Source organism: Ochotona princeps, chromosome X (assembly GCF_030435755.1).
Source record: "Ochotona princeps isolate mOchPri1 chromosome X, mOchPri1.hap1, whole genome shotgun sequence".
NCBI classification, from domain to species: domain Eukaryota; kingdom Metazoa; phylum Chordata; class Mammalia; order Lagomorpha; family Ochotonidae; genus Ochotona; species Ochotona princeps.
In genome coordinates this window covers 13,582,120-13,596,065 of record NC_080865.1, presented here as the reverse complement: position 1 = coordinate 13,596,065, position 13,946 = coordinate 13,582,120, and the positions used below count along the sequence as shown (strand labels likewise).

Sequence of the window (13,946 nt, the reverse complement as noted above, 5' to 3'; positions counted from 1 at the left end):
ATGGGGTTCAGGGGGCCCAGCGGCGTGGCCTAGCGGCTAAAGTCCTTGCCTTGAACGAGCCAGGATCCCATATGGGCGCTGGTTCTAATCCCAGCAGCCCCACTTCCCATCCAGCTCCCTGCTTGTGGCCTGGGAAAGCAGTCGAGGACGGCCCAAAGCCTTGGGACCCTGCACCGGTGTGGGAGACTCAGAGGAGGCTCCGGGCTTCAGATCAGCGCAACTCTGGCTGATGCAGCCGGTTGGGGAGTGAATCAACAGATGAAGGATCTTCCTCTCTATCTCCTCCTCTCTGTATATCTGACTTTCCAGTAACAACAACAACAACAATAATAAATTGGACCTTCAAATTTATTTGTAAAAAAAAGAATGGGGTTCAGAGAGGGAAAATAACTCACATGAATACACAGTACTGTTTGGTGTCAACTATTAATGTTGGCACTCAGTGACTTGGATCCCAGGCCCATCTTGTGAATCTGTCTCACTATGCTGGTCAGTATTTTTTCCTTTTTCTTTTTTTTAAGATTAATTTATTTTTATTAGAAAGTCAGATATACAGAGAGGAGGAGAGACAGAGGAATATCGTCTATTCATTGACTTACTCCTCAAGCAGTCACAATGGTCGGAGCTGCACCGATCTGAAACCAGGAGCCAGGAGCCTCTTCTGGGTCTCCTTCGTGGATTCAGGGTCCTAAGGCTTTGGGCCATCCCATCCTCTACTGCTTTCCCAGGCCACAAGCAGGGAGCTGGATGGGAAGCAGGGCCAGCGGGATTAGAACCGGCACCCATATGGGATCTTGGCATGTGCAAAGTGAGGACTTTAGCCGCTAGGCAATTGTGCCGGGCCCAGTAATCTTTCTTTTGAGGTTTCTAAGGAATCTCCTACACTCTCACTTGCCACGGCCATCCTGTACTGCAAACTTTTGCTAATTCACATCTGAGCCAGTTTCCTGTTCTAGCTCTGCAGGTCTCTACCTTCAATGTGAAGGTTGCTACCACCCCACAGCCCCTAGGCACAGGTTAATGTAAGTCCTGCTTGTCTCAACCACCTAATGTAACCTCCTGCTTCTGCATTCACCACACATAAAAGCATGGCTTGGGATGGATTCCATGGCTTCTTCTACAAACATGTTGAACTGTTATGGAAAACTCAGCAGTATCTGACTGGCAAAGGAGTGAGGAAAACACGTGGGACCTCTTGCTATACCTCAGGTTCTTCATTTGTTAAACAGCACCTGCAGGGCGCACCTCACCGGGTTACACTGAGAACTCAGAGCAGGACCTGGAAGGCCAGGCGGGGTCCTGGCAGGCAGCAAGTCAGTGCTCCACGGTCACTCTATCTGTAGCTGACTCAATCTGCCCAGGGTCTTTACACGCTGTTTGGGGATTTTTCAAGCCTTAGGGCATCTGATTCTTGAACTTAATCCCTTCAACAGATCCACTGGTAACTGGACTCGGTCAAGATTCTTGGCTCTTAAGACAGAATCAGGTTCTGGAGTCTGACTTGAGTGATAGTGGCCACTACCTGTGTGACCTCTAGGAGATTACTTAACCTCTCTGAGCCTCAGGCCTCAGATGTGTGCGTGCGTGCGTGCGTGTGTGTGTGTTTCGTGAGTTTATCGTATTGCCACCGCTGGCTGGGTTCAGGCCCTGACGGCGTACTTGCGCAGCGTACAGCTGCTTCTTCTGCTGCTGCTCCTTGGTCTGGAGGTTCCCCTCGTGTTTGTTGGTGCGGCGGAGCATGGTGTGTTTTCTTGGGCTGCAGGTCCAGGAGCTTGGATTTACAAAAGCTTCACAGTAATAAGATTATCCAGGCGAAAGGTTTAGCACATAATTATTACCCCCCAGAACTGCTGTCCCAGCACACTGTGGGTCATACCCTGTGTGCCTACCATGATACCTTCACCTCCAACTGCCATTTCCCCCCAGTCCCCTCCCCCCCCGCCCCGCCCCAGCCCCCAGCGGCTTTTCTCGGCCAGTCACTGAAAAGTGACAACATCCGTGTCCCAGACAGGAGGTGACGGCGAGTTCCTCTGACTGGGGCTAGAGTGGCTAGAGTGAAGACGTGGTCACGGGTCGTAGCCGCACAGCGGGAACGCAGCCTGCTGAGTTCGCCTTGCTACCGGTCACGTGGTCATGTGGCAGGGAGGGGGTGTGCTCTGGCCAGCAGGCCAAGGGAGCAAGCTGCTGGGACTACGTGATGAACTTTTCCCTGTAAAGTGCACAGCCTCAGGCATTGCATTACAGTAGTGGAAAATGGACTAATACAAGAACTACAACACCAGAAGTGTGTTGTTTTAAGCTGTTTGTGGTAATTTGCTAAAGCAGCACTAGGAAATGAATAGTTAATTGTTTACAATGTGTGAGAAATTGTTAGCCCCTTGCATTTATTAATTGACTTAACTGTACAAACAAAACCCGGAGTAATAGGTCTTGTGACTACTGTCCACTTTAAACACAGTAAACTGAGCTTTCAGAATATAACTAAGCGGTAAGGCCAGGTTTTGAACAAACATCTTTTCTTCTCCTACATAGAATCCCTGAATTTATGTTACACTCATACTTTCGTCCTGTGTTTAGTGCTGGGCAGGATGGGTGCAGGGGTATGACAGCTGACTCTTGGAGTATAAAGCAGAGAAGCAGAATGGGCCTTCTGAGAAATGAAGAGTAAAATTTGCTAAATTGAAGTCCCTTAAAGTTTCATGCTTACCACATGATAAATATTTGGGAGGTATTTGTTGATGAGTTAAGCTACCGGGCCAGGAATGTTAGTAGATCTGCGTGGCATACATATTCTTGTCATGTATGTTGTTGCTTTTTTTTTTTTTTTTTTTTTTTAAGATTTTATTATTATTGGAAAGCCGGATATACAGAGAGGAGGAGAGACAGAGAGGAAGATCTTCCATCCGATGTTTCACTCCCCAAGTGAGCCGCAACGGGCCGGTGCGCGCCGATCCGAAGCCGGGAACCCGGAACCTCTTCCGGGTCTCCCACACGGGTGCAGGGTCCCAAAGCATTGGGCCATCCTCAACTGCTTTCCCAGGCCACAAGCAGGGAGCTGGATGGGAAGTGGAACTGCCGGGATTAGAACCGGCGCCCATATGGGATCCCGGGGCGTTCAAGGCGAGGACTTTAGCCGCTAGGCCACGCCGCCGGGCCCTGTTGTTGCTTTCAAATCTATCCAGCTGTGTCTTTGCAGTCAGGTCTGGGTCCAAAGCCTCTGCAAGTTGGGCAAACCTGCTCCCCAGTGAGTGGCTCCTGGTAGAGCTGTTCCTGGAGAGTTAACTTCCTATGATTCCATGCAAATGAAAGTGAGCTGTGAGCCCAAATAATTAAAATGACTCAGAATAATCTGGAGTAGTTTCTCCTGGGCTTTTGCATGCACATGAATATCTTTATCTCACCAGAGCTATCTTAAAAATGGCTTTGCATTTCCTGTGTACCAGCTCATGTTTCGGGGAAGTCACCTGGTACCGTGAAGATGTGAGAGTACAGTCAGGAGGGGTGGGACATTTTATATTGATCACCCACCAAGTAGATAATCCTCGGGAGGAGAATTGCGGAGAGATGAATGTTTCCCCATTTCCCTTCCTGGTGTTTATTTGTGCAGTTGTTTTGGATGGCTGCAGCCTCTCTGGAGACTCCATCTCTAGATAAAAAAGATTCTGTTACAGCTCGCACACTCATTCTCTGTCCTGCCATAGTTTCCTGGTCATTTCCCAACACCTCAACCCACTCTTGCCTGTGTTCACCAGCTTCTCCCTTCGCTCGCTCTCCTTGTTTTCTGTCCTGGTCACTGCTAGCTAGACGATGAACTGAACAGTAAACCTTTGGCCACAGTGTCAAACGGGGATCACCAAAGCTAGGCGCCTACCCTATGCCCTTCTCTACATCTTCTCACATCCGCTGTTTCTAGTTTGAATATGATCTGTCCCCAACTAAGCTCATGTTAAGGCTTTGTCCCAGAGTGGCAATGTTGGACAGGTGGGGCCCCCTGGGAGTTGTTTGAGTCAGGATAGCAGAGACCTCCTGTGTGGATGAATGTGTTTTCTTCAGGAGTTCCTGCTCTTGCATGACTGGGTGAGTTACCGCTTTAATGACACCAGGCAAGGCTACTCACCGTTCCACATGTTCCTGCTTGCCCTTTAGCTTTCAGGCATGGGGGGAGAGCAGCCACAGAGCCCTCATTCCTGCCTCTAGAACCGTGAGCCAAATGACGCCTCTTTTTAAAACGAACACCTGTCTCAAGGATTCTGTGATAGCAGTAGAAAATGACCAAGGATGCTATCTCCCAGGGGGCATCTTTGTGAAAATTCAAGTAAACAGATGTCACTGGTATTAATTCCCTGGTGCCTGAAGCCTAACGTCTGTAGGTTTACGCCCAGAAGCTGTGTGTAGCTCCCTATACTCCTTGAGCCATTTGTTGGTCTAGTTCGGGCAAGCTCACATTTTGAACCTGTGCTTAGTTATTTCCCAGCATGAATGGATTTTGGATTCTTTCCTGAAAATGCTTGCTTTAATTAACAAATTGATTAATTTTGGATGGTGCATCCAAGTAAGATATTAGAAGACTTGGTACGTGGTTGTATTGAAAAAAAAAATGAGTTGGACTGAAAGACAGAAGTGGTCTGTTTTAGGATGAGGCCCTTAGGAAGCCTACTCTAAGTCAACGATGTGGATGAACAGCAGATAGTTTATTGGAGGAGTATAGAATCCAGGAAGCACTGTTAGAGGGTAGACAGTGATGGGGTAGATAACAATAGGTAAGTACTCCTGAGTTAGTTACCATGGTAGGTGACTGAATCTCTGAAGGATGATGAGGGAACATGTCTTAACATTATGCCACTTGAGGGTTATATTAACCAGATGGTCATTACTACAATGAAATACCCAAGGCAATTAATTTATGAAGGAAAAGCACCCATTTGGGCTTACGGATCTGGAGATTCACAGTGCAGGATTGGGCAAGATCCATTGGTTCAGCCTCTGGTGGTGATATTCTTGCTGCCAGTAACACAAGGAAAAACAAGCCATCATATGGTGAATTGCAGGTGTTTGTAGCAAGAAACTCTTGGCATGCCAGGGTATCAGAGACGTGTGGTGAAGAGATGAGACAGGACTGGCAGCAGCTGACACAGCATCACAGTCCCAAGGGCAGATTCCAACGCAACATTTCCAAATTCACAATGTGTTTTTAAGGTTGGCCTTGTTGCTCCCCCAGCTACCTGACCCCTAATAACATGCTTTTCAGGCAATAAACATATATATATATATATATATATATATATATATATATATATATATATATATATATATGACAAAGCATCAAATGAATGAGTGCTCCATGGTAGAAGTTGGATCCCCATCTCAGGTAAGCAGGTTACCCATTTATCACTAAGAATTGTTTCCGGTGGCCAGCTGTGTGTATTCTCCATATGCATTTTTGATTTGTTCTAGAACCCGGGAACTGAGAACAGAAACTTTTCCTGTTGCTGTCTCAGTTTGGCTCATGGTTTGCAGGTAATATATTTCAGTAACATTTAGAAAAATTTACTGCACAGCTTGTTCTACACACAAAAGCTAAATGTTAACGCAGTGTTTTACTAACTGTGCTAAAATCAGCTAGCCAGCTGGTGAATTACCCAGAGGACCTTTAATGTTGAGACTCACATGGGGTTTTGTAGCCAGCCTGAATGTCATTTATGTAAAATCACAGTGGTGATGTCAGGCGGGTGCTCTGGAGCTTTATGGCTGGACTGGGCAGATGAGATATGTATGTGGAGTTCGTTCTCCTCTGGCATAATCCCCTTCTCTAATCCTGCCATGTGGATGGCTCACATGTGCAGGGCCTCGGGTCATGGCAGAGCTGCACCAGGGTGCCAGCTGGGAAGCATTTGTGTTCAGTGGGTTCATCATTTAGCAGAAGAAACCACAGATGACAGGTGAAAGCGAGAGGCCCAGCTTTATCATCTATTCAGTCTGGCTCCTACTAGAAAGCAGGATAGTGCCAGGGTTGAGAGGAGCAATGCCACTAGCGAAAACAAAGACATTGAACCAGGTCTCTCTCTCTCTCTCTCTCTCTCTCTCTCTCTTTTCCCTACCGAGGTTTACCCTGCCTGCAATTATTTTCAGTGAGACGTTTTTTCTGGCCTCTGAGCTCTGGTTTGCTCATTGGATGAACAGGTGGTGAGTATACTTTGATTTTCCAGGTAAGGCTAATAAGAGAGTGCGTGTTCACTCAGTGGCATGAGGGGCCACTATTATAGATGCCAGGGATGCAACTTGTAGCTGAAGAGTCATGGCTATTTCTCCCAGGGCTATCCTAACCCAGACTTGAAGAATTAGGCGTCCGTGCTTCTTTTGACTTATGAGTAGTTCGCAGGATCAGGCACACACACTGTGGAGACTATTGCCAGATGGTGATCATGTCAAGGATATAAACATGCTGCTGCTTCCTTCAGAAACTGGGTGTTCCTTTTTCTGGAAAAGTGAAATTTTGTGGTTGCTACCTAGGTGGTTCTTGCTCTGTTTTGTTCTTCATCATAATTCATACCCGCTTGTTGAAACAATACTCTTAGCATCATAAATCTTGCTTAAAATCTCAAATTATTGTAGCATGCTCAACTGATATGGTTGGTTTTCACCTCCCAGCTCAGGTTCTGTGCTTGCTTCCAGTTCTCTCTATCAGTGCAAGTGAGCACAAGTGAATTGTAAGCAAGAAGAAAATCTAATGTGGTCATGAGAGGCTGGGTAGCTATTAAGGTTAATGCCATCCAACCAAAGACACATTAACTACAACACACTTCTTTGCATTCAAAAGCTATCTTAATTTCTCATTCACTTATTTTTTTATGTCTTTTCCAAGGGCACATATAGAAAAGGTTCAAGTACAACTGCATCACTCCAAAGTCCACACTCTTTTTAAAATTGTAATGAGAGAAAGAGAAAGAGAGAACGTGAACATATGCAAGAGAGTGCTCCTATGCACTGATACATTCTGCAGATGTCCCTGTGGCTCAGCCTGGGCCTGGGCCTGGGCCGGGCCAAAGTCAAGAACCAAAAATAGCTCAAGCATTTAGAACGCAGTCACCCATGTGGGAGACCTGGATGAACGTGCTGTCTCCTGGCCATGGCCTGACCCATCCCTGGACATTTCAGCCAAACGGGAGTTAATCAGTAGATGGAATATCTCTCTCAGTCTCTCTTTCTCTCTCTCTGTAATTATGACCTTTAAGATAAATAAACCTTTTTTAAAAAGCTGAAAGTAAGCCAGCTTTAGAGGTAAGCATTTGGCTAGTAATTAAAACACTGGTATAAATGTCGGCATCCCACTTTAGCGTGTCTGAGCTAGACATTCAGCTCTGACTCCTCGCTTGTTTGCTGGTAATGCAGATTCTTGGAGGCAATGGTGACCACTCATGATTTGGAATCCTGTCACCCACAAGGGAGACCTGGATTGAGTTCCCAGCTTTTGGCTTTGGCCTGGCCTAGCCTTAGAAATTGTGGACCACTGGGAAGAGAACCCATAGTTTGGAGCTTGATTCTCTCACTATTTCTCTCTCTCTCTCTGTCTCTCTCTCTCTCTCATTCTCAAATAAATAAATAACTAAAATTTAAAAACATGGCTCTGCCCCTATTATTTCCACCACCACACAGTGCAAAAAGCCAGGAGTGGAGGAAGGGAGAGCTCACCACACATGTGTTGCCATGCACCAGACTTGAGATAGGTTGGAATGGGGGCCACTGAGGGCTTATTCGAGATATATAAAATGGTTACTAACGGTCTTCACAGACCTGGAAACTGCACCCACAGGCAAGAAATTTGGGATAGAAAGTGGGTCAGATAGAGGGACAAGAAGGTCTCCCAAGACCAAGCTGCTGCACCTGCCAATATACATGAGAACCAGATTTGGGAGCCAGTCTGGTGCGGCTTCTAGAGGGTCTTCCCAAAAAGGTCATTGCAACCCCTGGGAAGTGCAGGAGCAAGGGCTGGGAGCAGGCTGGGTCAGGTCGCTATGTCCATCAACACAAAGTAGAGCTAGGCCTGGGGGCAAACCAGGTGAGGGGACTTGGAGGATCTTCCTGGGACAGGCCATTGCACTGGCCGGTGCATTTGCAGGTTAGAGCAGGGGATGGGCTAGGCCCGTCTTGGCAGAGATTCTAGAGGGTTACACCTACTAGACCAAGGCACCCACAGGAAAGCTTGAGAGCTGGGTCTAGGGAGCAGGCTGGGTCAGGCCACTTCACCCCTAGCATACAGCCAGGTAGGAATTCTTCAGGTGTCTCCCTCACTAGGCCACTGCACCCAAGAGGTACAGTGCAAGAGGTAGTGCTAGGCCAGGCTGGTGCACCCGCTGACACATATGAGAGCCACATCTGGAGATTGGTCTGGTAGGGGTTTTTAGAGGTCTCCTTGACTAGGCTGCTGTGGGCAGGCTGGGATGGAGGCAGGCTATACCAGGCACACACGACTCAAATATGAGGACCAGCTCGGTGGGGGAGGTTAGGGCACTCCTCAACTAGGCCATTGCACACAATCTTCTATCTCAGGGAACATTCCAGAGAGGTGTGGTCTGATCTCAGAGCACGTATTGCAAGACTGGGCGACCCTTGTGGCTGCTTCCATGCAAGGGTAAAGAACAAATCCAGGTGCACATGAAAGATAAGAGAGCCAGCTCCTCTAATCCAGCAGAAGATCTAAGGTACCTCTTCCAAGAGTGGGAAGAAAAACCGGTTGAACCACATTTGAGGCTCTATTCTACAAGAAGCATTTAAGTCTGTGGACACTATGATATGGATACGGATAGCTAACTGGCCTTAGAACTTATACAGAAAGAACAATAAGGAGCCTGTATGGGGGGAAGATGGAATTTATTACCACTTGGGCAATGAAGCCGACAGCCTCTTAGGGTGAAGGGAGGGTCTCTGGCCAGCGATGGAGATCTACTATATGAGGGTCAGAAATCGCAGGCCTACCATTCGAGTCACATCCGTAGGGCTTTCTTTCCCTCACCAGGGTCTCTGAGGCATCAGCATAGAATCCCTACATCCCCTGGCAGTGTAGTGGTCTGACAGCAAGGAGCAGCAGGCCTTCTCCCCCGCTCCTCCTAGGGACACAGGAGGGAAGACAGAGATGTTTCTCTCCTCCCTCCTGGACCACAGCCCACATGGCTAATTTCCCCCACCCCTGCCACACACACTTTGTAATGAACATTTAAAAATTGGGGGCCCGGCGGCGTGGCCTAGTGGCTAAAGTCCTTGCCTTGAACGCCCCGGGATCCCATATGGGCGCCGGTTCTAATCCCAGCAGCCCCACTTCCCATCCAGCTCCCTGCTTGTGGCCTGGGAAAGCAGGAGAGGACAGCCCAAAGCTTTGGGACCCTGCACCCGCGTGGGAGACCCGGAGGAGGTTCCTGGTTCCTGGCATCGGATTGGCGCGTACCGGCCCGTTGCGGCTCACTTGGGGAGTGAAACATCGGATGGAAGATCTTCCTCTCTGTCTCTCCTCCTCTCTGTATATCTGACTTTGTAATAAAATAAATAAGTCTTTAAAAAAATTGTTAAAACATACATGTTTTGTGTATTTTTTTAAAAAATTATTTTATGATACAATTCCTTAGGCTCTGGGATTTCCCTTACCCCTCCCCAAATCCCTTGTCTCCGTTGATTTTACTTATATTATTACAATAGTGTAGTCCTTCATAAATAGTCATAGGTCATCTGCTACTTAAGTGTATCCTGACACTGTAGGTATAGACAATGGCAGACAGGCCAGCATCCCATTGTCAAGATATATTTAACAGTTTCATTGGGAGTCCATCTTTAATTTGGAAGTAGACATGCACACTGCATTGTACCTTCACATCTCCATATGATAGTCTCTATGATACAGTTACCATACAACCCCTTAAATGAAAAGTCATGACATAAAATCAACAACAGGAAGAAAAATTAAAAAATGTACAAAAGCATGAAGTTAAATAACATGCTACTGAGTTGTCCAATGTGTCACTAAAGAAATGCAAAAGAAACTAAAAAACCTTCTTGAAGAAAATGATGCTACTGTGTGACATATGTGTCACTGAGAAAATTAATAAGAAAAATGTATTTTGAAGAAATGAAAATAAAAACAAAAATATTGAAACCCATGAGATGTAGCAAAGACAGTATTTAGAGGCTCATTAAAAAAATCAGGTGCTTCCAAAAAACAGAAATATCTCAAACAAATGATCTAATAATGCATCTCAAGGACTTCTTGAAAAAGAAAATATGAACAGGAAGCAAGAAATGATAGGAATCACAGCAAAAATAAATGGAATTGAAACTAAAAAAAACTACAAATTGCAACCAGAAAGAGCCATTTTTTAAGTTGAGCAAAACAAAATTTTAACCATCTTAGAAAGAGCCATTTTTTAAGTTGAGCAAAACAAAATTTTAATCATCTTAGCAAAGAAAAGCAAGCAAGAAAAACCCAGAAAAATTAGATGAGCATTTAAAAATAGTTAAAATATTTTTAAAGTTCTACTTTTCATTTATTATTATTATTATTTTATTATGATATGGTTCCATAGGCTCGGGGATTTTCCTAACCATCTCCTCAAGTCCCCTCCCACCACTGATTTTCCCTATATTCTATTTATTTTAGTATGAGAAATCTTTAAAAAATTCCATGAAATTGCATATCACAAAAAACCACACATGAATTTTAATTTTTTATGTCAAACTTATCTTTAATTCCTATTTGCTATAAAATTTCTTTTTACAAAGACAGATTTTAGTTTTTAATGAACTTATAAACAATAGCTATAGATACCTTCAGTGATTAAACTTATTTAAACAACATCCATACATATTCAGCTATAAGAGGTTTACAACATTCTGTGACAAACTTATTTTTAAAACATCAGAAACATTATAAGCTCAATACAGAGTCCTAAGAGTTATTCAGTAATTTTAAGCTTTTTTTCTCATTTTGACACTTTTTTCATGTTAATGTAATATTATTACAAAGATAACAGATTCAATGTAGTTCATAGACACAATTCCAAGAACATAATGATATTCCCTTCTTCCAACTCACTCCTCCCCTGTGCCCTCTCTCTTTTTAATTTTTGAGGTAACAGTTATAAAGGACACTATGATTCAGGGATTAATGTGCCATAGAAATAAAGAGATCAACAACAACAATAACCAAAAAAAAAGAAAAACCTTAAAAAGATCCTAATTCAGCAATAATAGTCAAGTGTCGTTTTCTATCCCAACAGCTTAATTTCTGATCCAGCACCCTGCTAAATAATAGTGTGGCAAAAGCAATGGAAGACGGCCCAGGTGTTCGGGTCCCTGCCACCCACGTGGGAGACCCACAAGAAGCTCTGGACTTCAACCTGGCTCATCTGTGGCCGCTGAGGAATAAACAGATGGGCGATATCTCAATATCTCTCTCTCTCCCTCTCCCTCCCTATCCTTCTCTTTACAACTTTCTAAAACAACAACAACAACAAAAGAAAAAAACTTTAAAGAAGTTTTAAAAAACATTTTAAGAATGTTTTAAGTGAATAACTTTCGACAGTCAGAGGTAGAAAAACCTTAATAATTCACAATTGTGAGAACTTAACAATTGTCACAATGTGGCTAAAGACTGTTCACGTCATTCTTCTGAAATAAGATATCAAAACAGTACAGTTGAAAATAAAAGAGCGTAACCCAAAACTAGCATAGGCACAATTTCTCTACAAATTTCTATGTTAACCTAACTACCTTTTCTACTGAAAAAACAAAAACAAAACAAAAACAGAAAATATCACATTTCACTATCTCACTTAATACAAATACAGTGGCTACAACTCGGAATACCTACAGCACCTCCAATACGATCCAAGGTGAATTTATAATGAAATCAAGTTCTACACACCACGTAACCACTGGCTATTGCATCCCGGAACTACAACTTCTAGATTTGCAAAAACATACACGCAGGAAACAAAACAAAACTAATGCTGCTCTGACAATCTGCTCTGGAGGGCTTGGTTCGGCAACACATACAGTAAAATTGGAACAATAATCTGCTCTGTGACGCTTAGATACCTTTCGTGCTACACTCGCTTTTAGTAGTTTCCCTTTCTGCAGGTTTGCTGTCATTGCCAGCAGACTTAATCTGCGACCCTTTCGCCCTTATCAGAGTCCAATCAAATGTGTGATCAAACTCGAGGTTCAGGGACTTGAAAAGGTTGCGGAAGAGCTGCCTCAGATACCAGTAATCAGGGGTTTCGTCAAACCCCAGCTCACGGCAGTAGTTTAGGTAAATGGCAAACTCTTCAGGAACTCCCTGACACAGAACTTCAATAGGTGTGGCTATCTTCATCTCACGTATCTTTTCAAAACTCTGCTGCTTCGTCCTAGCCTTGATTCCCTGCCACGGCAGGCTACCCCTATTAAAATACACCAAAATATAGCCTATCGCCTCCAGGTCGTCGCGGCGACTCTGCTCAATGCCACGTTGTGCATTAATGCTGGCATAGCGGGCAGTGCCAGTGAAGCTTTTATTAGCTTGGTAGGGTATGTGTTCCTTCGTGATGTCGTCCCTGTACTGTTTGACCAAGCCAAAATCGATCAGGTATAATTGATCTTGGGTTGGATCCTGGGTAGTCATGGTTCTATTACCTGCCCCGATGGGCATCTCCAAACACTTCTGACAGTAACAGCCAGTACCCATGAGGAAATTCTCCGGCTTAATGTCTCTGTGGATAAAGTTCTTTGCATGCAGGTATTCGATTCTACTGATCATCTCGTCGGCTAACATAAGTATGGTTTTCATTGAGAACTTTTTGGAACAAAAGCTGAAGAGATCCTCCAGGTTAGGTCCCAGAAGTTCCATGACCAGCGCGTTATACTCTTTTTCCTGGCCATACCACTGCACGTTGGGGACGCCAACCCCACCCCGAAGGATCTCATAAAGCCTGTTTTCGGCGGGCAACTGGGGGTACGTGACGTTCTGCGATTCCAGCTTCACAGCCAACTGCCTGCCGTTGGTGAGGCTGACTGCCAGATAAATCTCCCCAAAGGAGCCACCTCCGATCTTCTTTATCAGTTTATAGTCACCTCCTACAATCAACTCGGGCTTGTCCACGCTGCAACTTGCCATCCTGAAAAACAAGATGGAAGCTGAGGTAAAAACCCTGCCGCCTCTGAGAGGACCGCGAAGAGGTCTCGAATTTCTTCCTGGGGCAAAGTTGAGGGGAGCAGTGCAGCAGGAAGCAGATGCCTGAAATTTCCCCTGGCGTCTTGGGGGCCCTAAACCTCCCCCCCAGGGCACCCAATCTACCGCCACTCACTTGCTCGTTCACCCGCTGGCTCAGGTACCTTTCTGTGAGGCTGCCGATACTGATGAGGCTCTCACGGATAGTAGGCTCGGCTGCTTGTTGCTGGACAGCTACAGCTGCCTCGCTTTCACCACGATGTTGCAGGCCAGAAAATGGGCGCGTTGGGCTCAAGTGGCGATACTGTGGCCACCAGTGCCGCCGGCTGCAGACCGAAGCAACCCAGTCACTCTGCTGTTGCCGTCTTCTCAGTCACTCCAGTTCCAGCCAACCCAAAATGCTCCGGGTTCCCAGAAGGCACCTCTTCATAGCGCACAACACGCTGGGAAAGGTAATTTGCATTTATGATTTTTTTGGCGCTGTCACGTGCAACACTCTGCACCGGAACTGTGTGCTGTCTGCACGTTTGGCGCCCTTGCATTGCGGAAAGGGGGCGTGGAAAGGAAAGAGAAACCTAGAAAAAAAAAAAAAAAGAGGTCATTTAATACCGGTAAAGCAGCTAGGTTACAGTTAATAAATATAACAATATTGATAAAGTGGTCAGATTATATTTAACAACATAATACAAGAATGTAGCTGAGAATTAGAGTAAATTAAATGAAATATTTAGTGAATCCTTTTTTCCTGTTAACC

At 45.2% G+C, this 13,946-nt stretch overlaps 1 protein-coding gene across 1 annotated transcript; it reads right to left on the bottom strand.

The window, feature by feature from the left end:
- Window positions 1-11,933: 11,933 nt before the first annotated feature.
- Window positions 11,934-13,550, bottom strand: LOC101516751 (casein kinase I-like). Its single transcript, XM_036497756.2, has 2 exons — window positions 13,357-13,550; window positions 11,934-13,139 (listed from the first exon to the last, which is right to left on the bottom strand). The coding sequence occupies exon 2, from the start codon at window positions 13,136-13,138 to the stop codon at window positions 12,074-12,076; it is 1,065 nt and encodes a 354-aa protein (XP_036353649.2). The 5' UTR covers window position 13,139; window positions 13,357-13,550; the 3' UTR covers window positions 11,934-12,073.
- Window positions 13,551-13,946: the final 396 nt, after the last annotated feature.